This window comes from Dendropsophus ebraccatus, chromosome 12, assembly GCF_027789765.1.
Source record: "Dendropsophus ebraccatus isolate aDenEbr1 chromosome 12, aDenEbr1.pat, whole genome shotgun sequence".
Taxonomy (NCBI): domain Eukaryota; kingdom Metazoa; phylum Chordata; class Amphibia; order Anura; family Hylidae; genus Dendropsophus; species Dendropsophus ebraccatus.
Genome location: NC_091465.1, coordinates 81056666 through 81084498, shown reverse-complemented (window position 1 = coordinate 81084498; position 27833 = coordinate 81056666). Strand labels below are relative to the sequence as shown.

Sequence of the window (27833 nt, the reverse complement as noted above, 5' to 3'; positions counted from 1 at the left end):
ACTGAAAGGAGGCGGTAAGTATCATGATGGATAATAGGAAAACCTTATTATCTTCTATAGTTCTATAGTTCTGTTCATTAATAATCAGAGGTATAAAGTGAATTTCCTGGACCCTAAAGGGAAATTAGTACTATGACCTTCATCTACCATGCACTGTGCATAAAATGGTGCCGCCACTAGACTCAGAAGGGATACTGCAGAAACATAAAGAGAGAGTAACAGAACAGGTAAGACTTTTTTTTTTTTTGCGGGGGGGAGGGTGTTTGCCCCCTGGATAACCCCTTTAGTATACGGTAAATGTGAACTATTTGCCACTATTCTGTCTGATTATAATATAATTTCATAGGGGTTGAATCTCTGTTTCTGTTTCTGTTCTGATACAGAGCTCAAAATCTCCTGCCTCCACTAATGACAAAGTTCTGCCTACCAGCAGCCACCACTAGAGGGAGCCTAGAAGCTTCTGTATATAGATTCCATTGCAATAATAAGTCTAAGAGCAGAAGCTCCTAAGCTCCCCCTAGTGGTTACAGCAAACAGTCAGAATGTTAATATATATATATATATATATATATATATATATATATATATATATATATATATATAGGGGATTTGGCACTGCAGTAGGAACAAATTCAGATCTGTCAAGTTAGGCTAGGTTCACACTGCGTTTTTGCAATCCGTTTTTTCGGATGGAAAAAATGGATGCATTTGTGTGCATCCGTTTTGATCTGTTTTTCCATTGACTTCCATTGTATAAAGAAAATGGATCAGTTTTTTTTGACGGACACAAAAACGCAGCTGACACTACTTTTGTGTCCCTCAAAAAAAAAAAAAAAAAAAAAACGGATCCTTTTTTTTTACAATGTAAGTCAATGGAAAAACAGATCAAAACAGATGCACACAAATGCATCCGTTCTTTCATCCATTTTTCATCCGTTTCTTGCAAAAAAAGGATTGCAAAAACGTAGTGTGAACCTAGCCTTATATCACAGAATTTTGCACATGAGATCACTTCAGGAATGGTTTTAGTGTTGACCTATTAATATATATTTATTTATTTTTTTGACTTTTGCACATAACCTTTTTAGTGATGAGCGAATATTCGCTATTCGTACAAATATCCCAATATTCAAATATTCGATCGAATATTCAATCCCATTAAAGTCTATGGGAACAAGTATTTGATTAGTGAAAAACATCTATTTGACCATTTGGAGGGTAAAACCGGAAGCTGGGGGATTTGAACGCTTATTGAATATTTATTGAATATTCGCGGGATATTCGTACGAATATCGAGTATTCAAATATCTCACTATTCGATCGAATATCTATTTGACCGAACAGTATTCGCTCATCACTAAACCTTTTATGACACCCTGTATTCCCTGAATGGACAAAGGATTCATATTTGGCTAAATCACCACAGACCCTTTGGTCACTTGTAGCCTGTGAGCCTTCTTAGAGTCTCAGATTACTGTGTCGTGTACATGACCACAATGTTTTTCTAGGCAGAAAAATTTTCATGAGAACAACTGGAATTTCTAACTTTTTTCATAGTCAAACAAAACTGTCTGTGGAGCCTTAGTCTTAAAGGAGGTTTCCAGGCAAAATGTTCTATCAACAGGATAGGTCATCAGTCACTGATCAGCAGGGTGCTGACACCGGATTTCCCCTCGATCAGAAGTTCTCAACCAACACTACGCTGAGCCGGAAGCCGTTGCCTCCGTTGCCTCCACTCACTGTGTAGGACCCGGTTGCTGCAGCTCAGCTGCCTTTAACTTGAACAGGAGCAGAACTGAAGTTACAGGTCACCACCACTATATAGTAAATGGAGCCGACTATGTTCACTGTGTAATGTGGCAGATTGATATGGCTACTAAGTGATCAGTGACTGACCTATCCTGGTAACCCTTTTATAGAGGTACTCCTGCAAATATAAATCAACTGGTGTCAGAACGTTATATAGATTTGTAAATTACTTATGCTGTATTTAAAAATCTCCAGTCTTGTAGTACTTATCTGCAAAAGAACACTGCAGAGACAACATCACATGTCTCAACGTCAGTGAACAAGCCAGACCTTCCTCCGGGAAGGAAAAACCAAGCCAAGGAATGTCTCCAATCAAAGAAACCACCCAAGCAAGGTATCCATCCACAGACACCTGTTTCGGGGTATTTGCCCCTCATCAGTGTGGAGTAGGTTTCTAGTTCACTGACGTTGAGACATGTGATGGTGTCTCTGCAGTGTTCTTTTGCATATTTGATTTCCCAGGGGGCAATGTTCTAGAATACACTGACGTTAAGACATGTGATGGTGTCTCTGCGGTCAACCAGTGTCCTTTTGTAATACTTATCAGCTGCTGTATGTCCTCCAGGAAGTGGTGGATTCTTTCCATTGTGACAACAGCAGCAAATCCCAATAGAAAACCTCTCCTGCTCTGGACATATAACTTTCTGAAACCATTTGATTTGAAAGAAAAAGTACCCCTTTAATGTCACTAAAGGTGAAAGAATATTTAGATGTGGTATTATTATGTTCATTGCTGCTCTTCTCTTATACAATACCTTTAGTATTAGTGTAGCTAGAGTAGTTCTTCACAATACTTTAGAATTTCTTTTGTTTGCCTATGACGAGAAGTTGGAACACATTCCTCCAACATAACAAGGTAAAAATTAACTTTGTGAAAAGTCCGAGCTGCCTCAGGAAATCGATGTATGCAGACATTACAACATGTTAACCACCGGCTTGCTTGAGATGAGTTACATGGTTTAGTAGACCCTAAAGTTCTCCATTCTTAATTCCTGTAATGTACAGTACTGTGTAGACGGTTTAGGCGGGTGTAGGAATATGCTTCACAGTAAAAAGCTTTCAGAAATAGAAGGGTTAATAGTTAATTGGTATCAATTAAAAAACCACAAATTAAATGAACAGAAATCTAATCAGGTGATCATTCAGTTCGCCCTTGGCCTTCAGCATCTGTTCTTCTCAGTACTTGGTACATGGCTCTGATGTCAGCCATGCACTACCATAGTTCCCGTGGTACAGATCAAATACAGATCCCACCATTGCTCAGCCCTAGGTGCATGTCTTGGCTGCAGATAGGGAGCCGAGCCAGGTACGTGGAGCAGTGACAGAGGGCATTTTCGTCCAAGTTGTTATGACATCACGGCTCAGGGGAAAATGGCTGTCCTGGCTGATGGACAGTCCATCAGCCAGTCAGTGACTGGAGCCAGTCCATCAGCAGAGTCTTGGCATCAGAGATCCTCGAGCCTGGTGGGGGTCCCGAGGCTGGTCCCGCTGCTCTCGGCAGCCACGGGGAGATGTAAATTCATACTCCTGATCAAATTCCCCCCTGCCACCTGAATAATTTTTAAAAATGTCTGGACTTCTCCTTTAACTATAAAGTGGCCAGAAAGAACTCAGCAGGGAAGAGATAGGTATGGTAAGAAATCAATCACCAGAGCAGAAGCAGTAAACCTGTTCATACTAGTGCAAATAAAACATAGAATTCAAATACAAAACCTGACTAAATGTGCACTCTTGGCGGTATACCACAAGCCAAGAACCTTGCCGAGTTTCATACAGACAGGCACATTTACAAGTGTTTACAACTATATTTGTTGTTCAGCACAACCAATAGGTTAAAATATATAAATATTTAAATCAATATCACCATCATTGACACATAGGGTCACAATGTCACTATTATTCTATTTTCTTTCCCAAATATGAATGTTCTGGTTAACAAATAGTAATATAGTATCATAGTATGGATGGCTGCTTTGTTTCTCTTATACACAGATCATTCTTTGTATGTATGCACTATATGGTATGTAGACGTTTGTTAACTGAACACATTATTATAGGGAAATGAACCCTAGAGGAAGAAGCTAAAGGCTTATTTATACAGCTAGTACTGAGTTCAACGACCCTGGACTTGTGTCCATCTCCAGTTATCTCCACCTGGTTTGTCTCTATGTGAATGTTAACAATTCCAGGTCAGAGGAACAGAGAGGAGAGCCCTGTTATATGACAGTATTATATTAGTTAAAGGGAAATCAGAATCTTTTTCAGTAATACACATAAAGTATCCTTCTAATTTGTTCCATAGAATTTACAATCCATACTGATCTCAGCCCAGGATCCATCCCAGTATCAGGAGGAGGCAGATAAAGCCCAGCAGCATGTGGGTCAGTCTTGTGGTTATCCTCCCTCTCTTATGGAAAGGTAAGTACAATATACTGATATCCTTTGTAAAAAAAAAGTTCTGTTTTGACACATTCAAGTTATAATGGTATAAAATATATTGTAGGTATTGATATTGTAGGTATTGTATGTTTTTGAAGTGGTTTGACCTGAAAGATTTATTGTCTGTTTGTCAAACAAAGAGCTTAATGTGTTCTTGTCATTACAAAAAAAAAAAAAAAACTTTTGAAATGTCACATAGAAATATCAAAACAGCCAGGTCAGCTGTTACATTGGTGTGATAGCTGAGCGAGTCTAGGGTCACTTAGGCACTTGTCACGGTAGCCTGGAGTGGTATAGGACCCACCCTGGATGATTTGGCACCTCCCTAACACTGAAAGAAATTAACCCAAGTGTAGTAATATGTGTGCGGGTGTGGAAGAGATAAGCAAGAGTCCAGTGCTTCTGCAGAGTGGAATAATTTACAATACAAGAAAAATACTTGTGGTAGCAATACAGTCCAGTGCAATACAACAGTTACGATCTTGTGATAACTCAGGTACTAGTAAGTGAGGTAGAGACCAGGTGCTTGTAGTAAGAAGGTGCTATGCATTAGAGAGAGTAGAGGAGAGGAGTTGCCAGAGGGGCCCTGCCCAAGGTAGAAGTGTACTCTGCTAGAACAGTAGAGGTGTGTAGAAGAAGAGATAGAGAAAACTCGTACTCATGGATTACTTTAAATCTGACAGCCTTATTCCCTCTAGTTGCGAGCTACTCATCCTAGGTGGGTAATACAAGCTCCAGCCGCGCTACGGTGCTAAGAGTTAACCCTATGGATACTTTAGTCAGGAAGACCGCAGCATCTATAGGGCTCCAAATAGAGAATGCTCCCTCTACAGAGAGAGAATTCTCTGTCCACTGTCCATCAGGGCTCTCCGAAATGATCGCAGAGCCCCAATGGCTGCCATGGAAACCGGAAGCCTCAGGCTATGGAGGCCGGCGGGGGTCTGGAAGGAAGGCGCGTGCCCACGAGTTCTGCCCCCTACCCTCTCTCCCCTGCTGCTTTTACAAGATAGTAACAGCGACAGGGGACCAAGGAGAGGGGGCAGAGATAAGGACATCAGCATATACCATTATTATACCATATATCATTGCATATACCTTGGAGAATTGTATAGCAGTGTTCCCCCACTCCTCTGTTTAGCGCTCAGTCTGTTTCATTGCAGGAGATGAGCTCTATTATAATTCCTGCAACGAGCTCAACTCAGGAGGGGGGAGAAGTCTTCTGCCGCACACTCTTACCCTGACTGATCCAAACTTTTGATTTGTCTGTATGTCACAGTAAAGACTATTGTATATTACGATATTGCAAAAACAGCATTTTGGTCTTAAGAATAGTTTGAGGTTTACTGAATTATTAAAGAAACGAAGAAGCAAAGAATAAAAACCCATTGCCAATGTCTATAGAGAATACCTGCTCAATGTAATATCTACTATGTAATAATGCCATATTTTATCCTTCTACAGGTATCACAAGTCTCCCAGGCTATACTATCCAAGTGTCTCCTAGTGTCAGTGTACAGGAGGGTCTCTGTGTCACCATTCCTTGTAACTTTACTGCTGATAATAGAAACACATTCAGTAATACCACTGGATACTGGAGACGGATGCCTCTCCATACAGGTGATATTGTGGCCACTAATGATAAATCCAGTGATGTGAAGAAACCGAACTTCTATCTGAAGGGAAATCCGGATAGTGGAGACTGCACCCTGACCATAACTGATGCCGGGAGGGAAGATGAGGGGGAATATTACTTTAGATTTGAAGAAAGCAAAGACAGTCCAGTGAAATATAATTATTATGGAGAAACAACAACCGCTATTACAGTGACTGGTAAGTGTGAGTGATGTGCAGGATCCTGCAGTAACATCTGATATTACTGGGGCCTATATGTGATATATATGTGACTGGGCTATACATCTCATATCACATTGATGGAGGTTGTAACTCTTGTAGCGGTAGTGATTAGTTACCTATAGTGGTATAAGCTACAAAATAGCATTTACAGGCTATATTACAACTAACATTGATCCAAAGAACCATAAAAATATCAAAAAATACAGCTTTACCCAAGCCCCTGTGTAGATCTACTGTATGTGCCTCTGTGAATTCAGGCTACAAGCAAACCCTACATAATCTTATTATGCATTCGTGCAGTAATGGAGGGTGAGAATAATAATAATAATAATAATAATAATAATAATAATAATAATAATAATAATTATTATTATTATTATTATTATTATTATTATTATTATTATTATTATTATTATTATTTGAATGTGCATGTTTGTTGGCTTGCAAGGGTCATTTAGATGGACTGCACATTTTGAAGAGGAGAAAGTACATGGCATGGCTCAAAAAATGTCCTAGGGAATTTACACATCTAAATACAAAGGCTTATCACAAATTCTACAGATATGGTATCACATAAACCATATCCTAATGAAAATAATTCCTAATAATTTAGAACATAAAGACAGTACCAGAACTAAGCTGATATACAGTATGTGGTACCAGAACCAAGCTGATCTATAATTATTGGGAAAACCAAGGTTAGTAACTCCTCAGTGATTTTTTGTTATTTTTGTCCCTTTCTAGAGATGAAAAAACCTTAGGGTGCGGCATTTGATTAGCGATGGCTGAAGAAATAAGCTGCACCGGTATTCAAATACTGCCCCCTCAGGTTTCTTCATCTCAACTCTTCTCCTTCTTGGAGCAGGAACACCTTTATTTTGTCATCTGAACAGCCATATGAGGGTTTGGTTGGGGGGGAGGGGGGAGGGCTAACCTTTATTAACGTCATAACAGTTTTAACAGTGTGTACATTTCTGTATGTGAAAATACCGAATATATTTAAGTGTTTGCTTTTTTGTAGTTTTGTATAAAGAAAAATTGGTGGAGGGTAATTTAAAATTTAATTGCAGAGGGGATGATAGATAGATAGATAGATAGATAGATAGATAGATAGATAGATAGATAGATAGATGGATGGATAGATAGATAGATAGATAGATAGATAGATAGATAGATAGATAGATAGATAGATAGGAGATAGATAGATAGATAGATAGATAGATAGATAGATAGATAGATAGATATCAGCAGAAAGTCCGCGGCACACAATAGTATAAGTGAAAATTAAATGTGGTTTATTCCATAGTGCAGCAATCCAGACGCAACGTTTCGGTGATTACATATCACCATTTTCAAGCGTATCAAGTGAAACATTAATGCAACATATATAGTGAAATCAACAACATGATTGGTGTACAATAATTAGCAAACAAAGAACAACTGTGTCACGTATATTCTTATTGGTAAGAAAATCTTCACCGCCCAGTGTGGGCGTAAAAGTCCGTGTTGGTGATTTTAAGTCACATGGGCTTCATGGCCATTGTGATAGGCAAATAGTCCGTGCAAGTCCGTGTGTCACCAAAGTGTAGTGAAAAAGAGTGTGACCTCTTGAAAAGGTGACATTCCATCACATATTCGGAAACATTCATAAGTTATAATGAAAAATAAGAGTAGAATTAAGTTGCTGTCGGATCCGGGCTCACCACTTCTCCAACGGGATGTCTGTAAGTTCGCGCATGCGTAATACATCGGCCTCCCTCGCGTCCTGTGTTGTCATAGAGACTGGAGCCGGGAGCGCATCAAGGAGTGTCACTGCAGTAGTTGTCAGGAAGCTTATCTGTTTGTCACACGGCCCCAGGACTTTGCGGTCCAATTAAGGATCGTATAGGTCCCCCGCCACCTAGGAATCAAATACCAGCCCTGTGAGGGGCAGCATTACCTTCCTTGGAGCGAGGCCAGTGACACGGACCTCTCCAGGTCCATTAAGGGAAACGCATCTCTACCGCATCGTGTGACCTTCTCCTTCCAAAACTGTTGCTCCACAGGATGTCCGAGAGGAGGTGAGTAGAAGACATTCAAAACGGGTTAGTGTGGTGAGTCCTTATCCTACAGCGCAAAAATAAGATTTGTAATACACAAAGTATATAGGTAAGAATTCATAATATTGTACACATGTTTCACATAATTGGAATACTCAGTGTGAAAAGTCAGAAAAAAATAGGCAAGTGGATTAGAAGATCACTTCAACATCTTGTTACTGATTTTATATTCCACATTCAGTCCCTGTGGGGTTAAAGCCCCTAATCTGTGAATCCATTCCAGTTCTCTCTTTTTTAGTAGCATCAGTCTGTCACCCCCATATTTTAATGGTGGTACCCTGTCAATGATCATAACTTTTAGGTCACCTTCCGTGTGTTTCATTTCACTACAGTGTTTGGACACAGGTAAGTCCATTCGTTTGCTAATTATTGTACACCAATCATGTTGTTGATTTCACTATATATGTTGCATTAATGTTTCACTTGATACGCTTGAAAATGGTGATATGTAATCACCGAAACGTTGCGTCTGGATTGCTGCACTATGGAATAAACCACATTTAATTTTCACTTATACTATTGTGTGCCGCGGACTTTCTGCTGATATTTAAATCGGTCCTTGGTCAGGACTTGGACCGCAGGCACCTGCAATCCCTAAGCAGTGCTGCTCTTTATCTTTTTCGCTAGATAGAAAGATAGATAGATATACGTAGAAATTCCCACAGCAGTCCAGGTTAGCAAAAGCAAACGTGATTTATTGCATAGTGAAACAGCACAAAGTAGTCAGAAGCGACGTTTCAACGACCTCCGTCTCGGCTGCCCGCTGGCACCCACATTACGTTATCTGGTAGTGCTGCTCCAAGATACAAACTCGATAGATAGATAGATAGATAGATAGATAGATAGATAGATAGATAGATAGGAGATAGATAGATAGATAGATAGATAGATAGATAGATAGGAGATAGATAGATAGATAGATAGATAGATAGATAGATAGATAGGAGATAGATAGATAGATAGACAATAGATAGGAGAGAGATAGATAGATCGATAGATAGATAGATAGATAATGAAAAGTTTTTGGACTCTTTTTTAACCTATTTTTAAGATCCTAGGTAAGGATGGTCCGAACCTGCCAAGGCATCAGATTCCCGCTGTCTGGCCGCTCCGTGCAGCGGGTGGATACAGTGGGAGGACCGCCTGGAAAACTGGGATACAGACTATGGCTATGGCTGTATCACAGTTTTCCAGGCGGAAATCATTGCCGAGAGTTCGGGTTCATACAAACCCGAACCTCGGCAGGTTCGGACCATCCCTAATCCTCGGGGACTTTTACACTAATTATCTATTTGCTTATTCAATTTCAAGCAATCATTTTTGCACCTATAAACGGATTTCTATCTTTGTAAAATCAGCATATAATTGGTTTTTCACTGTTTTTCTGCTATTTAGGTGCATTCACCCCATCTGGAGGCATAAAATCGAAAACCTACTTACTCCTTTGCCCTACCTTATGTGTCGGGGATCAGGTGTCCTCCATCTCTTCAATGGGCTAGGTGAGTGCTTCTAACCCTGCCCACTGAAGAGAGGGAGGACATGTGATCCACTAAGAGCGCTTTCCTTCCTCCAGTTCCCCTAGCTTCTCCCCATGCTATGTCTCCTTCACCCTGACAGTACCTTGCGGCCTAGCTGCAGCAGAGAGAGATGTTCCTAAAGTTTCGACCTATCCTGCAGCAGGTCATGGAGTCCTTTGAGACGTCGAATGACAGCAACGGCACCCGCCACTCCAGCCCAGGGCTGGATCCCCGAGCTTGAGTAGTGGCGTGAACAGTGGACGCTGTCACTGACTGCCTCCACGGTCTCCCTGGCCTGCTGCAAGATAGGTATGAACATTAGTAAAATCTCTTTCTGCTGCTTTGAGGCCGCAAGGTACCGCTGTGCTACCACTACTTCCTCCATGGTTGTGTAGGGATGATGCTTCTCCCTTACACAACACTGGATCACCCTACTGCAGATGTCTCCATCTTCCGTCTCCTGTCTCCCTCACTGTGCGCAGCGTGCCATGTGGCGGGGGTGGCAAACAGTGAGGGAGACGGAGACATCAGTAGCATCGGGCTCCTGTGACTCGGTGCAGGTGAGAGCAGATGATGACAGATTATTGTGTGCCCCCCATGATCACTGTGTTTACTGTGCAATGTAGTAATGACCAGCAATTGGCAGGAAAGAAAGCTAAAGGGGCGAGTACAAACAAACCAATCAGGGAGAAGCACTGCATGATGGGAAGTGTAGTTTCCTGGCTGGCGCCATCTTTGGTGTAGACAGGCTTTCAGAAAAACTTGTAACCCAGGAACGGCAGCAGCTAGAAAGACAGGAGATGGCTCAAAATACTCAGGGGGACTTGGCGAGTAACACTAGCCAGGTTTAGGAGCATTTTATTTTTTAGCTCTTGAGGGAATACCCCTTTAATTTATTAGTCATCTGCCTATAGCAGACTGTAAGAGCAAATCTATCATGGAAGGCAATTGGACCTCCTTGACCTCAAGGCGTCAGACTGCAGTGAAAAGAAATTGTCTCTCAGCAATCCTATTGCCCCAGAATGAAAGTATATTTATAAATATGCTGCCAAAAAAACATGTAAAAAATATACAGTGCATACAGTACCCGTACAAAGCTCAGTATGAAATACAGTAGCCAAGCTAAGTTAAGTACATAACTACAGTACTAGACTTATTACTAGATCCAAGCTCAGTGCATGAATACTGAACCAGAACAAAGCCCAATAAATACAGTACCAGAACAAAGCATAATACAGAACCAGACTTAGTACAGTAGACAAATTTCAAATCAAGTAAAAATTATGTTCTTTAGTTTAAGTCTATGTTCACACGCTATACACAGTGCTCTCTGCAGTCTACTCTGTCCATGTCAGGAACTGTCCAGAGCAGGAAAGGTTTTCCATGGGGATTTGCTCCTGCTCTGGACAGTTCCTGACATGGACAGAGGTTGCAGCAGAGAGCACTGTATCAAACTGGAAAGAATACACCACTTCAGGCAGGGCATACAGCAACTGATAAGTACTGGAAGACTTAGGACTTTTAAATAGAAATAAATTACAAATCTACATAGCGTTCAACACCGGTTGATTTGAACGAAAAAATGCCTTGGTTCCCCTTTAAAGACTCACAACTATTTCTGTTGGATACAATAAAGTAGATTTTTGATTAAAATGGGGTATAATATATTATAAATTTTACTTTTCACTGCCTGTAGATCTCACAGAAGAACCAGTCATCTCAGATCTTGGGACAGTGACTGCTGGTATAGATAAGACAGTGACCTGCTCTCCTCCTGGGAACTGCTCTGCCGCATCCTTAGTTATCCAATGGAAGAAGAGTGATGTGTCCGGTATCTGGAAGAATACATCTACTATAACATTTACCCCATCTCCAGATGATCACCAGAAAACCATCACATGTGAAATGACAAATTCCAGGGGGAACACAACTAAGAAAACCATTCTTCTTGATGTGTCCTGTAAGTACCAGATTTATGATAATACTTTACAAAATAGTGATACAAATAACACCAGTAGACAAGAACAAATGATCACCTTATACATCGTCTCCATACTATTATTAAACAAAACAGAGTATACCAAGACTAAAAATACCAATAATACCCCACAGGAGGGGTAACCACCTGTCAGGAACTTACCTGACCGCGCTCCAGCGACGTCTTCCCTGGCTAGAGTGCAGCACTGCCTTCCCTGCCAGGGCCGCGTGACGTCATGGATACCCGACGGCGTCCCTGGCTGCAGGCTCCATTGACGTGCGGCTGCTCAGCTGAACGGCATCTGTCACTCAGCCTGCAGCGCAGCATGTGTAATGGATCAGGACTCAGGAGTCCCGACCAATGATGTTCTGGTCCAGGCTCCTGGTCCTGTATATAGTGTGCCAGCAGTCTGTCAGTCCCTAACCCCTCTGATTGCTACTCGTTACTTGACCTCCCGCTTGACCTTTTTACTATCCGTTTGCTTCCTGATTTTGTACTGCGTAGTCCGTTTGGTTCTGACCTGGATTGTCGACTGTCCCATATTGTGTTTGTCTGTCTTGTTCAGTGTTAAACGTATTAAGTGTAGGGCACGTCTTTGTAGTTGTCCGCGGCCGCCTAGGGCCGACTGAGGCAAGTAGGTAGGGACAGTGTCTGGGTTCAGCTTTAGGGCCCACTGTCTTTTCTTGTCTCATAACTCCCGTCCTGACACCGCCACACTATCACTGGATGTTACTGTTACAACTGGGGTCATGGATCCACTGTACCACCGCTAGCCATGGCATAAGCTGCACCAGGGAGCGGAGTCTAAGGGGCCACTGGTCTTCACTAGCACCAACCACAAGGTGGGAAGGACTTACATGTCACCCCCAGGTCGATACCCCTGGCTTAATTTGTTAGTGGTGGCAGGCGAGGTGCAGCTCAGTGGTGGACATATTACTTGTGCAGCCTGTTCAACTGCACAGGGGCCCAGGTCAACAGAGGGGCCCTCCAGGTTAGGACTATTAGTCTCAGCCAGTGATGTCACCTGGCAGTCGTACATTGGCGATGGTGGCAACCTGATGACCTGGAGGATCATTGGGGGATCAGAAAGGTTATTGTGTGTGTGGATGGGGCCATCCAGGGTGGGTAGTGAGTGGAGATGGGTGGCAGCCAGGAATGTAGTGGCATGGTTTGGTTATGGGGGGGGGCAGGCACATTTTTATTTACACAGGGGCCCTATGGAGTCTGTGTCCGCCCCTGGTGCAGCTGGAGACATGTAGACAAGCAGGCAAGAATATAGCAGGACTCATGGCTGGAACCAGGACAGCAGTCATGGGTTGGGACCACGAGCAAACAGAAGGAACCATGGTTAGGAACCACAGGCAGGAATCATGGGAAAGCTTTGATCACACACTAGGAAGCATGCAGAGGTCACTAAGGTCAGTGGAGGGCAGGAATTTGTATGAAGGTGTTTGTGCACATTAACCAATTAGGGATGCACTATCCCTTTAAATCACAGACAGTCAGCGTGCCCTAGGGGGCGGAGACGCACACGCCGGATTAGCCACTAAGAGATGCTGAGGAGGAGGCAGCTCTGGGCCCTGACACATGGAGCTAGGGAAGTTGGTGCAGTGGCAACCAATTACTGTACCTTTACATTACAATAAATACCACAATACTGTTGATAAATAATACTGCCAGACCATGACTATTTCCACTGAATAGTTTAGTGGAGCTTTTTTGTTAAAAACTTGGTAGGAATCTGGATGTGCAGATATAGCCTGTTTTATAGTTTTGCCAAGTTGCTGGTCCACATAATACATTAGAAAATATTACGTTTAATCAAGATTAATGGACAGTAAATCAAGGAAATGCAATTCAGGCAACATGTATCTTTGTCTGCCACCAGGAGTTGGAAAAGTTTACAGAGAAATATTATTAAATATTATCAAGGAAATGAAAAAAATAAAAAAAATTCATGTGTATTATCCAACCCTGGTAACCAAGGCTGATACACAGTGGATGTTTATAAAAGGTTAATCTTCTACAGGAGGACACAGCTGCACAGTTATATTTGCAAATAGGAACTTGAGGGTTTGTGCCCATGATTGCTGTCTTTGAAAGAGAATCACTAAGTAAAAATATAATAATAAAAATACTTTTGTAGTATCTGTTGCTGCAGGGAAAAAAAAATCCACATGTGGAAATCTACAATGACATTAACCCCCAGATTTGCAAGTGCAGCATGCTGATTATGTTGTAGATTGATTTAATCACTGTATCTGGTGGATCTGCGTATAGTGATTAATGGTAAATGTGCAACAGATTCCACATACAGTATAACACATGCAGTTTTTTTGCAAATCTGTGACAGATTGGTATAAGAAAAACTCAGATGTATTTAGACTCACTCTTTATGGAGTGTATTTCATCCAAGTGTCTAGAGCAGCCCTAGCTGTAAATAAGACTCTGTATTCTGTAGCTACTTATAAAGGGTTAATCTACCAGATATGGCCAAAGATCCCCGGCCGCTTCCTGGTGTCTGACACGGGCCCGAGACGTGGCGTCTCAGGTCCGCTCAGGCAGTCAGTGACGGAGGCGGGATCCGTTTCAAGTCCGCTCAGATCCCGCCTCTGTCACTGACTGGCTGAGCGGACCTGAGACGTATCGGCTCGGGCCTGTGTCAGACACCAGGAAGCGTCCGGGAACCGGGGACCGGAGCGGGACCCGCCGCTAAAATCGGGGAGGTGAGTGGACGTTGTTTGCCTCAGCCACCTCCTCCCAGGTCCCAGGAAAAAAATCCCCCCCCCCCCGCCGGAGTACCCCTTAAAAGTGTCACTGTTGTTTAGGGAAACTTTTGACCCATACCGATGGGGAGGACGCGCCAGGAGAAGACACGCTGCAGTGAGTCCTCTCCCCATTAATAAAATGAGCAGGGAGAGGACACACTGCAGTGCATCCTCTCCTGCTCGTTCTTCCAATCAGTACAGGTCTGAACACTCAGATCCAGACCAATCAAAACTTTTCCCATGTCTCTATGACATGTCAAAAGTTCTCCCAAATGACAGTGACACTTTAAATGCACTTGCAAATAGTCTCCTAGTGATCCCTTAACGACCACGGCCGTATCTTTACACCCTGAGGTCATTAAGGGAGTTCAGAGGGGGGCCGCACGGCGACCCCGCTCTGAACCGACGCGATCCGGGTGCTTTATGCAGCCCAACACTGCGGCTATTAGCGGGCACAGGCCGATCAGCGTGCCCGATAATTAGCTTTTTAAATGCAGTTGTCAAAGTTGACAGCTGCATTTAAATAGCAGATTTTTCCATTCCCTGATGTCTAGTGGGGGGGATTGCCCTCCTGCGACGTTGTCACAAAGGAGCGATCCCTGCATCTGAAGTTGGCCGGGGTCTGCGCTGTAATGCCGCTGATCCCGGCCCGACATTCTACTGTTTTCGGCTGCAGCATTGATCAATGCAGTATTACTATACTGCATAGATCTCTATGAGAGATCAGTGTGGCTATACCCTAACCTCAGGGGGAATAACCCTAACCTCAAAGGGAATAACCCTAACTCCAGGGGGGAATAACCCTAACCCAAGGGGGAATAAACAACACTCCGGGGGGAATAACCCTAACCCCATGGGGAATAACCCTAACCCCAGAGGGAATAACCCTAACCCCAGGGGAAATAACTCTAACCCCAGGGGGAATAACCCTAACCCCATGGGGAATAACCCTAACCCCAGAGGGAATAACCCTAACCCCAGGGGAAATAACCCTAACCCCAGGGAAAATAACCCTAACCCAATGGGGAATAACCCTAACCCCAGAGGAAATAACCCTAACCCCAGGGAGTCTTCTGGTATAAGTGTAAAAAAAATGTTTTATTATTATTGAATAATCCCCTCCCCTAATAAAAGTTTCAATCAACCCCCTTTTCCCATTTTATAAATACAAATAAATAAAGATTTTTTGTATTTCTGCGTGCGTAATCGCCCGAACTATTAATTAATCACATTCCTGATCTCGCACGGTAAACTGCGTAAGCGCAAAAAAATTCCAAAGTGCAAAATTGCACATTTTTGGTTGCATCAAATCCAGAAAAATCGTAATAAAAAGTGATCAAAAAGTTTCATATGCGCAATCAAGGTACCGATAGAAAGATCACATCATGGCGCAAAAAATGACACCTGACACAGCCCCATAGACCAAAGGATAAAAGCGCTATAAGCCTGGGAATGGAGCGATTTTAAGGAACATATATTTTTGAAATTTTTTAAAAGCCATCAAATAAAATAAAAGTTATACATGTTATATATCGTTGTAATCGTTGCAACTTGAGGAACATATATAACAAGACAGTTTTACCCCAGGGCGAACGGCGTAAAAAAAATATGTTTTTGTTATTTCTTTCCAATTTTACCACACATTTAATTTTTTTTCACAAAAAAAATAAGCACAAAAATGGCACAAAAAATGGCACAAAAATAAGGGCTAATGTGGGTTTCTAAAATAATTAAAAACAACTGTTTATTATGACAATATTTGCCTTTTATTTTATGGCACTGAAACACCCCTGTATAACATGTAGATGAAATATTATTTGTGATGTTAAAGTTCCTAAAAAGAAATTAAAAAGAAATTTGATTAGGAAATGAATAGAGAGGATGAAGTGGTTTATAAAGCAGGAAGTTACTGTCCAAATCAATAAATGAGGAACAACTAATATTACCCAAAATAACTGAAACAGGAAGTCCAGAGTGTGTAAGAATGAAAATAACTATTATAGAGTCTTTCCATTCTAAACTGATTCTATTAAAAAAAAAAATCTCCAGTCTTCCACTACTTATCAGCTGCTGTGTGTCCTGCAGGAAGTGGTGTATTCTTATCAGTGTGACACAGTGCTCTCTGCTGCCACCTCAGTCAATAACAGGAACTGTCCAAAGCAAATCCCCATAGAAAATTTCTCCTGCTCTGGGCAGTTTCTGTCACGCAGAGAGGCAGCAGAGAACACTGTGTAAGACTGGGAAGTATAAACCACTACCTGCAGGGAAACGTCACCTGATAAGTACTGAAAGACTGGAGATTTAAAAAACAAACAAAAAAAAATACTGTAATTTACAGATCTATATAATTTTCAGACACCAGTTGATTTGAAAAAAAAAAATAATTTTTTTTTTTACTGGAGTACCCATTTAGTATTACGTCTGTCATCCCTTTTGGTGTCTATATAGTGAGTGATGAGGGGAAGGACCTCTGCCTGTTTGACTCGTTGATAAGATGATTGACATATGAAAAAACAAGTATAGTATACAGTGGTATCTTGGTTAAGGAGTAACTTGGTTTAAGAGCATTTTGCAAGAAGAGATCACAGTTTTTCAAAATTGTGACTTGGTTTAGGAGCATTGTTTTGGTGCAAGAGCTCCCTGTACTGGGTGGGAGGGGGAGTGGGGGAGGGGCAGGGCCTGCATAGTGGGGTCTACAGCACTGTACTCTGACCCAGGAAGTCTCCCTCACCTTCCAAATCATAGCAGATCTACTTCAGGCTGGGGCTTACATCAGGGGACAGGACTGTGGAGGTAATCTTTTCACAGCTGTAACCCCTTTCGCCCCGGAGAGAGAGTGCTACATGTATGCGCCCACATATGTCCTGCTCATTTCTTTATGCTTCCTGCAGTCTCTGCCAGTCATTGTGTTTCCCATCCTCTCTATTCCTGCTATAATATACCTGCACTTACACTCAGCTATACACACTGCTGCTATAATCTGCCTGCACTCACACTCAGCTAAACACACTGCTGCTATAATCTGCCTGCACTCACACTCAGCTAAACACACTGCTGCTATAATCTGCCTGCACTCACACTCGGCGATACACACTGCTGCTATAATGTGCCTGCACTTACACTCAGCTGTTCACACTGCTGTATAGAGAAGTTTCTGTCACTGTCCTCCTGCACAGCTCTGTGATTCTCACTTCCCGATTGGTCCATGCTAAACACACACCCCTTCCCCATTGCTTCCCCTCCCCCACCCAGACCTCTGACAGTAGCCCTACTTCTCTATTCTAGCCTATTGTACTACGCTACTGCATTATGGGGATATTCAGTCCCATCCTGTATCTACAAACTGCTGCTGTGTTATCAGGGTTATGCAGTTATTATACATTATACACCACAGGCTGATTGCTATACTGTACAGTAACTTATATATCACATATCCAGCTGCTGTGTTATCAGGGTTATACAGTTACTATACATTATATACCACATGCTGCTATACTGTACAGTAACTTATATATCACATATCCAGCTGCTGTGTTATCAGGGTTATACAGTTACTATACATTATACACCACATGCTGATTGCTATACTGTACAGTAACTTATATATTACATATCCAGCTGCTGTGTTATCAGGGTTATACAGTTACTATACATTATATACCACATGCTGCTATACTGTACAGTAACTTATATATCACATATCCAGCTGCTGTGTTATCAGGGTTATACAGTTACTATACATTATACACCACATGCTGATTGCTATACTGTACAGTAACTTATATATTACATATCCAGCTGCTGTGTTATCAGGGTTATACAGTTACTATACATTATACACCACATGCTGCTATACTGTACAGTAACTTATATATTACATATCCAGCTGCTGTGTTATCAGGGTTATACAGTTACTATACATTATATACCACATGCTGATTGCTATACTGTACAGTAACTTATATATCACATATCCAGCTGCAGTGTTATCAGGGTTATACAGTTACTATACATTATATACCACATGCTGATTGCTATACTGTACAGTAACTTATATATCACATATCCAGCTTCTGTGTTATCAGGGTTATACAGTTACTATACATTATACACCACATGCTGCTATACTGTACAGTAACTTATATATCACATATCCAGCTGCTGTGTTATCAGGGTTATACAGTTACTATACATTATATACCACATGCTACTATACTGTACAGTAACTTATATATCACATATCCAGCTGCTGTGTTATCAGGGTTATACAGTTACTATACATTATATACCACATGCTGCTATACTGTACAGTAACTTATATATCACATATCTAGCTGCTGTGTTATCAGGGTTATACAGTTACTATACATTATACACCACATGCTGCTATACTGTACAGTAACTTATATATCACATATCCAGCTGCTGTGTTATCAGGGTTATACAGTTACTATACATTATATACCACATGCTGCTATACTGTACAGTAATTTATATATCACATATCCAGCTGCTGCTGTGTTATCAGGGTTATACAGTTACTATACATTATATACCACATACTGATTGCTATACTGTACAGTAACTTATATATCACATATCCAGCTGCAGTGTTATCAGGGTTATACAGTTACTATACATTATATACCACATGCTGCTATACTGTACAGTAACTTATATATCACATATCCAGCTGATGTGTGGTTATACAGTTACTATACATTATACACCACATGCTGCTATACTGTACAGTAAGTTATACTCCACATGCTGCTAAACTGTACAGTAATTTACTGTATATATCACATATTCAGCTGTTTCTTAGGATTTGTTTTATTTAGTTTTACATGTTACTCAGAATAAAAAAAAAAAAAAAAAAACATTATTTTCGGAGTGTTGAACGAATTGTCTGCATTTCAGTGATTTCTTATGGGAAAATTTGCTTTGGTTTGAAAATGGATTTGGATTACAAGCACGGTCCCGGAGCAAATTAGCCTCAAAATCCAAGGCACCACTGTAGTAATAAGTACTAAGAAGTATAGTTCAGAAAGTATAGAACGCTAAGGGGGGAGTTTATCAAGATGGGTATTTTATTTGTATTTTTATTTATTTATTTTTACTGAAAATTTTTATTGAATTTTAACAGTTAACAAAATAAACACATATCAATAAAATGTGTCATACCAGACAAGTGTTGTAAAGGGTTAAAAATGATGCACCCAGTTAGGGTGCCTAACAAGTACAATCCAGACAGGGGGATATAAGGTACTCTTTGGTAAGTATAGAACGACATGTCCTATTTGTCCCTGTGTAATACCTGCCCACTTCATGTACTAATGATCAACACAAATAACATAACATAAACATACAGCAACCAAAACGCAACGTATTTCCTGCCCTCCTTGCTCATACTCTGTAGTGTAACAAAACTTTCAGTTCTTATCTGTAGTGAGTCCAACCCTTCCACCTCACCTTTCTCCATTAAAGGGGTACTCCAGCGGGGGGGGGGGCACTTTTTTGCTGGGACCGGGGAGGCGGTGGCCGAGGAAAAAGACGTCCACTCACCTCACCAGTTCCAACGGCGGGTCCTGCATCGTGGTGCTCCGGTGCCCGGTTTCCGGTGTCTGACGCGGGCCCGAGACGTGACGTGAAACGGATCACGCCTCCATCACTGAGTGGCCGAGCAGACCTGAAAGAGTCAAAGAGGCTTTCCCGAGCTCCTGATCCACTGCAAGCTGTAACTACCCCCATCCCTGACCCTGCTTGGGACTCAGCTTCCAGGTGTCAATCAAGCAGAGAGGAGGAGAGAGGAGACATTCCAGATTACAGCTTTTCTGGTTGATAAAGCCTCTTTGACTCTTTTACCAGGGAATAAAAGTAAAACCTGGAAGGCACAATGTGTCTCCTTGACCTACCAGCTATTTAACAGTGTCAGCAGTTTAGAACATAAATAACAGCTGACAAATTCCCTTTAAGACCATGCCCCCCCCCCCCCTACGAGTGGGGTGCAATGTAGGGTTTTGTTAAAAATGTCCGTTGATCTATGTTCCCTATGTGTTCCCCTTTTCACTAGAAGTATCATCATCCTCTTTATATAGTCACCTGAAGTATTACTGACACTGTATTTTGCTCTGCTTACAATATGTGGTGTGTCATGACTATTTTATTCTTTTTTCTGTTTCATCTGACTCTGGACCTGCAGCTAATATGACGACCAGTGGTAAGAATTTACTGCTATTTTATACTATTCTCTTTATTTTGTTCATTTTATATTACGCTTGTCTCCTCTTTGTAGTCTTAGGCTGCGTTAACACAAAACGATAATTGGCCCGATTGTACAATTAACGATGTCGGAGTAACGTTTTTTTTTTTTTCATAACGGTCAGCGTTTAGACGGTACAATATATCATACGGAAATTCGTTCTGCGATCGTTTTGCGATCGCTTAAGCCTATCTCATACATTGGTTAAATCGGCGAACGACTGTTTACAAGGAACGATCTGCAAATTTTTTGCGAACGATGAACGACGATTTTGGAACATGTTGTAAGATCAAAATAAACGATTTCTCGTTCGTCATTTGATCGTTCGCAGCGTTTACACGTACGATTATCATTCAAATTCAATCGTTATCGTGCGAATTTGCACGATAATCGTTCCGTGTAAACGCAGCATTACTCTCCTCTTCTTACTGATTAGCCTCCTCCCTTGCTCTCCCCTCTCACCTTCTCTTTTTTTCTTCTCTCCTTCTGATTTCCCCTCCTTTTCTTTCCTCTGTCTTTGTCTCCTTTCCTTTTTGTCCTTATCTTCTTTTTTCCTCTGTAAGCCTTTTCTTTCTTTTTTTTTTTTAATCTTCCTAACCTGTTTATTCTTTTTTTGCAGTCTTTTACTCCTCATTCTCCTTATTTATTTTTTCCTCTTTCTTCTTCCTTATTTGAATCACCCAATTCTCCCTCGCTTTCTATTTTGCACTCCTCCTCTTATTTCTTCTTTCTCCTTTCATTTCATATCTCATCCCCCTCCCCCGCTTTACCCTTCCCCATGTTTTTCCTATTTCTTTTTTTTACCCCTTAGTTTCCTTTCTCTTATAACTTTCCCCTGCCGCTTATCTTTTTGTCTTATCCTCAGTCTTTCTTTTCCCTTTTTGCCCTTTTTACTGTTCTCTTCTCTCCTGCATCTTTTCCCTATTTCTCCTTCTCCATTGCTTCTCTTCTTCTTCTTCTCATACATCTCCCTATCTTTTTGTTTCTGCTTCCTTCTTCTTCATTGTCTTCTTGCTTCTTCTTCCTACCTCCTCTTCAGCTTCTCTCTTTGGCTATGTTCACACAATGTTTAACATCGTCCGTTGCATAGCAACGTACGCTGTTAAACACCCGGCCGCCGGGCTGCACTCAGCCCGTTCCTGCAGCCGTTACCTCCCTATCGGCTGCAGGCACGTTCTTCTTTCACAATTGATTTGCGAGCACCGGCGGCTGTGCCCGCAAATCAATTAGCCATTCACTCCAATGCAATGTGCGGCCGCACTGCACATTACATTGTGTGAAGAGCTGATGTTTCTGGATGCTGTTCAGTGAATAGTGTCCGGAAATAATTGACAGGCACATTATTCTAATGCCCGTTCTAAAGATCGGGCATTAGAATAACGATGTGAGAACACAGCAGACGGCATTGCATTGAAGTCCTTGCAGTAAAGAACGGACGCTGAGGCAATTGCAATCAGCATCCGTTCTTTACTTAAAAAGAACATTGTGTGAACATAGCCTTTCTCTAAATGACAGATCCCGCTCAGCACTCTTTTATCTCTTTTATTTCTATAGTGTTATATCTCACAAATCTTTTTATCTAAGTAGTTTTGCCACAGAAAAAAAAAATCTAGTTCATACAGAAGTTAAAAAAATATATATACAGATTAGTGATGAGCGAATAGTGAAATATTCGAATATTCGATATTCGTACGAATATCTCCCGAATATTCGAATATTCGATCTAATATTCAATCCCATTAAAGTCTATGGGAACAAGTATTCGATTATTGAAAAACATCTCTTCGTTCAGTTTGAGGTAAAAAACGGAAGCTGGGGGATTTGAACTCTTATCGAATATTTATCAAATATTCGGCGAACTATTCGATAATATTCGATAGAACAAATACCTTACTATTCGATCGAATATCTATTCGATCGGACAGTATTTGCTCATCACTAATACAGATAGCACAGAAAAGGAAGCCTTTCAGTTTTATCCATTGGCTTTGTCAGGAACCTACGAGAGAAGTAGCAAATCCCTATAAAAAACTTCTCCTGCTCTGGACAGTTCCTGACATAGACAGAGGTGGCAGCAGAGAGCACTGTGTCAGCTTCAGGACATACAGCAGCTAATAAGTACTGGCTTGAGATATTTAAAAAGAAGTAAAAGAAGTACAAATCTATATAACTTTCTGACACCAATTAATTTCTAAGAAAAAAAAAATCAATCACTGGAGTACCCCTTTAAGTTTCACAGTATTTCTGAATCAAAATAATATTAGCACACGTTTCTGTTTAGTTTATTTTTCTTTTTTTTCCATTCGCAGATACAAGTATATACTGGTATATAGCAGTTGCAATTATATGTGGTATCATCATCCTCATCACTTTAACCGCTCTGCTGTACAAATTTGTTATAAGGTAAGATGCCATATGTGTTTTATCTTCCTGGAATAACACACACATACAATTAATAAATTATCAAGTCTAATATTTCTGACTTAGTATTTATATATATATATATATATATATATATATTTAAGACGTGAAAATTTGATGTAGTTTTTGTAGAAAGAAAGAAGTTCGTAAGAGTTCACAAACTTTTTAGCGCCACTGGGCAGAGTGTAATGCCATAATAGGGGGAAATACATGAAGCCGTATAATCCAAAAATCTGCAACATTTTATGCAAAAATAAAAATTGCCATTACTGGACATGCATCTGATTGAGCTTGTATATGCTTATGGAGGACACAGGGGGCGGGGCATGGTCACATGTTCCTCCATGTCAGACATCTTATGGACAGATTCACCACAGGGCAGGACAGCCTGGAGTAGGGAAGTCTCATTTTAGCTCTTTGAAGTGCGCAGGGAGCTGCTGTCAGTAAATGCAGTACACTTACTAATACTATACACTGAATTTTATAATAAAGTAGCCAACCCCTTTAACCTTTTGCACTTTGCCTGACTAGGCCACAGGAAATACAGCAGGTGTCAGTTTGCTGAAAAAGGGCATGGCTTAAAGGGAATCTGTCAGCACTTGTACCTGACCTGAGGTGCTGACAGTGTTCAATAGTTGGTAGGCCCCTTGTGAGTATGGTACCTTTCGGGGATGCATCCGTGGTGCAGATTACAATCACATCAGAACTGTCAAGAGTGCACACGCGGCAAGCAGCGGTGCATGCGCAGACTGCAGTGATGGTGCGAGCAAGCAGGAGGCCAACCAGCAAAAAATATTCATAGAGAAGAGGGAGCAGGAAGTAGTGGTGCGGCGTGCCTTGTGCAAACCCTTCTTCTCCCCTTTGACTCTTTATTACAATACGAGACCCGAGATTGCATATAATGCACTCCACGGACGCAATACCAAAAGATACCATGCTCGCCAAGGGCCTGACACTTACAGTACATTGTGAGCACCTTGGGTCGTATCCAAGTCGTTATTGATTCCTTTTAAAGGGGATGGTGTGCACCAAAAATGAACTTACATTTTGAAACACACTTTTTTCTTTAAGTAAGCCAACTACAATATGATATGAACCTAAACCAGGTAAACTGAATGGATTCTTAAACTGCCTGGTCTAAATTTCAATATTAGACAGTTTTTATCTTGCCCAGTTACGTACGTACCCATGCTATGTAATTAAACTCTAATTCATGGCACATTTTAAACAAAATATAATATTCTATTTGCTTGCAATACCCTACGTGGCCACATGGTGTGCTGTTATAGCAGAAATGGGATTATTTCAGTAAAATATTTATAGTAGTTGAAATATGGGAAACAATTTATATTTTCTTTTGAAATTCTGATAGAAACCTGTTGTTCATTCTCTAATCACTTACCCAATTCATTTTAAGGAAAAAAATGACCAAAAAGACAATTTATGAAAGTACAAAAGAACTGTCTGCTGGTGCCGAACCACCAACAGATGAGATTTATGTGAATGCCAACAAATCTAAACAAAAGGTATGTGGAGTGATGGGAATAATATATAGTATATTTTTGTTTCTTACATAATGTACAGCTGTGTCCAATCTTACTTTTCATTTAGTTAACTTAAAGTATCCCTGTCATCCTAGACTATTTTGACATTTCATAGAGACATAAGACAAAAATTTTGATCGTTCGGGGTGTAAATGTTCAGACCTGTACCAATCGTCAAAACAAGCGTGGAGAGGATCGCGCTGCAGCATGTTCGTTCCACGCTCTGTGTCAACATAATCAGTCGGGCTCCATAGTCTTACATTATGAGCCAGACTGATCACGTGACACAGAGCCAGAAGAGGACTGCGCTTAGTAACTTGTTCTCTCGATCAGTATGGGTATGAACACTCAGACCCGGACCAATCAAAATTTTTGACATGTCTCTATGACATACAAAAAGCAAAAAGGGATGATCTTTTCTGAGACTGGCCATTCCGTAAACGGCCGGTCTCTTACAGCGTCTGAACATAGCTTGATACTACATGTCCTTAATTGCTATTTACCTGGGCCAGGATGAGCTGCTCTTTTGGGCACCAGGTGAGGGCATCTTCATTTTTCTTTTTTGTTGGACCTTGTGTCGTCTTTACAGGACTCTGAAAATGTTTTGGTCCTCTAGCTAGAAAGTAATTTGCCGTCTCCAGTAGCTCTTTCTGACTGTTGTATGCAAGGACTTGCTTTATCCATATTAGTTAGCTATTTACTTAAAATCTTAATTTTTGTTCTCATTTAGTGTAGTGATGAGCGAATAGTGAAATATTCGAATATTCGATATTCGTACGAATATCTCCCGAATATTCGAATATTTGATCGGATATTCGATCCCTTTAAAGTCTATGGGAACAAGTATTCGATTATTGAAAAAACATCTATTCGACCACTTGGAGGTAAAAACCGGAAGCTGGGGGATTTGAATGCTTATCGAATATTTATCGAATATTTGGCGAACTATTCGATAATATTCGATAGATTGAATACCTTACTATTCGATCGAATATCTATTCGAACGAACAGTATTCGCTCATCACTAATTTAGTGAGGAAAATTTAGAGGTTTCAGAACCAAGTATCAGTTTTCCATAGAGTTTTGGTCTCAGGATGCAATATACAATGGCCGTCCTGGAACCGATTAATATTGTAACATGAGGGGCCACTGTATGTATTGAAAATATTTATACTGTATTTTGTATTTGTTACACAGAAAGAAACAGAGAACAATATACAAGTGATTTCAAGTGATGTCTCATTGGATCAAGACGGCCTGCACTATTCCTCTGTCTCTTTCACTGTCAAACCCTCAAAAGTGCCATCAAGTCAGCCAGAAACAGAATATGCAGAAGTAAAAAGGAATAAGACTTAACCAATCATAATGTGAACTCCCGACAGAACCTATATATTTATTTATGTTGTTTCTATAACATTGATATAGGATTGTACAGTAAGAAATGTATACAGTATTTCTGTTTGGCCCATAGAGATATGTCCAGCATCACCTTTCCTTTAGTTAAGTCAAGGAATAAAATTTCTCATGAACCCAAATTAACAGATAATAACAGTCAAACATCTTTATTTACATAACAATCACTGGATGTCCACACATAGACAGCTCCTGACCGAGTGTCACCAAATCACGTTGTTGTGAAAAGCTGGTAATCTCACACCGCACATCTCAGAATATATTAAGTTTAGAGATAAATAAAAGTGTGAGTATCATTTCACATGACTTTTCAGGATACACTATCCTGTGTATACATATGAGGAGCAGGGCTGACTATTCTATCATTAGCCCTTTTTCCCTTGTTACCACCCTGCACTCTGTCTCTGCTGGCCCTATGCTCAACTGCAGTCTGGATATAGACAACCCTTTGTACTTCTTCCTATACACTATAGACACAATAAAAACCAGGATCCTGCAATCCTCTTTCACTGTAGCAAGCCTTCAGAAGTTCCCAGACAAGCACTGAGCAGTCTAATATGCAAATACAGTGTTTTTCGATGGCAACAAAGTCTGCAAACTGCACAGACTGCTTATTTCCTCTTCCTGCATCTTCATCCCCCTATGCACCTTCCCCTCTTTAGACTATAAAGGAGAGCGCAAACCTGTCTTTGCACTGCTCCTCTGTATTGTAGATTGCTTTTTCTTGATAATGAACAGCAGATAACAAGTGAGGGAGGCTAAAAAACAGCCTTGTCAGTACAGAAGGAAGCTCTTTTGCCTAAAAAGATTTCTTATAATTACTTGCACTATTGATTTCTGCAAAGTTGCATGAAACAACAGTTACACTTTAAGGCTAAGGGTTTATGTTCCCACAATGTTTTTTCTTGTCCATTCATAATTTTTAAAATGATGTCCGTCATTTTGAGTCTAAAATGACTTCCATTATTTTGAGGATTGGCCACCCATCAGTGCGATAACAGCTGCTGGTAGATTGTTCTAGGTCAGGTCCTAGAATATCGCCCTTTGTGTCTTTAATTGAAAAGTCCATTGAATTTAGTAGTAAAAACAGAGAAAGGATGCTGAAAAAAGAAACACGGCATATAACTAACTAAAAAATAATGTCCGCTGTTTGCAAAAAAAAGGTCCAAAAATAATTGACATGCTCATGTTTAACCTCCAACAATTACCTTTTTTTGGATTTCCATTGACCTTCTAGAAGCTATAACTCTACATACCCATATGAGGCCATGTTTTTGAAGGATTGATTGTACTTTGTGGTAGCACTGTTTGACTACGAAATTTATGATGAACAGAGAAAAATATATTAGTGAGGTTACATTGGGGAAAAAAAAATGCAAAAATGCAAATTTTGAGGTCCTTGAATTTTTTTGAATGGCACTTTACAGTTAAATTTCCCTTCTATCTTATTCATATTCTGTGGGTCAGTACAATTGCAACAACATAATTTTTTTTACTATTGTTTTATTTTACTACTTGTAAAAATAAAGAAATTTTCTTAAAAATTGACTTGCCTAAAATTGCTCCATTTTATTGTTCAATTTGTGTGGCTGTATGAAGGCTAATTTTTTTGCACTGTAATATCTAGTTTTATTGATACTATTTTGGGTTGGATTAAGCTTTTTGATCACTTAAAAAAAAAAAACTTTCAGAAATATGGTGTCATTTAAAAAATTAGCAATTTTGTTTG

At 40.6% G+C, this 27833-nt stretch overlaps 1 protein-coding gene across 1 annotated transcript; it reads left to right on the top strand.

The window, feature by feature from the left end:
- Nucleotides 1–106: 106 nt before the first annotated feature.
- Nucleotides 107–27581, top strand: LOC138769119 (myeloid cell surface antigen CD33-like). The gene is made up of 8 exons (XM_069947349.1): nt 107–227; nt 4112–4227; nt 5710–6078; nt 11415–11678; nt 20667–20684; nt 23036–23129; nt 24565–24673; nt 25889–27581. Exons 2-8 carry the CDS (start codon nt 4185–4187, stop codon nt 26045–26047), a joined length of 1056 nt encoding a protein of 351 aa, XP_069803450.1. The 5' UTR covers nt 107–227; nt 4112–4184; the 3' UTR covers nt 26048–27581.
- The last annotated feature ends 252 nt before the right edge of the window (nt 27582–27833 follow it).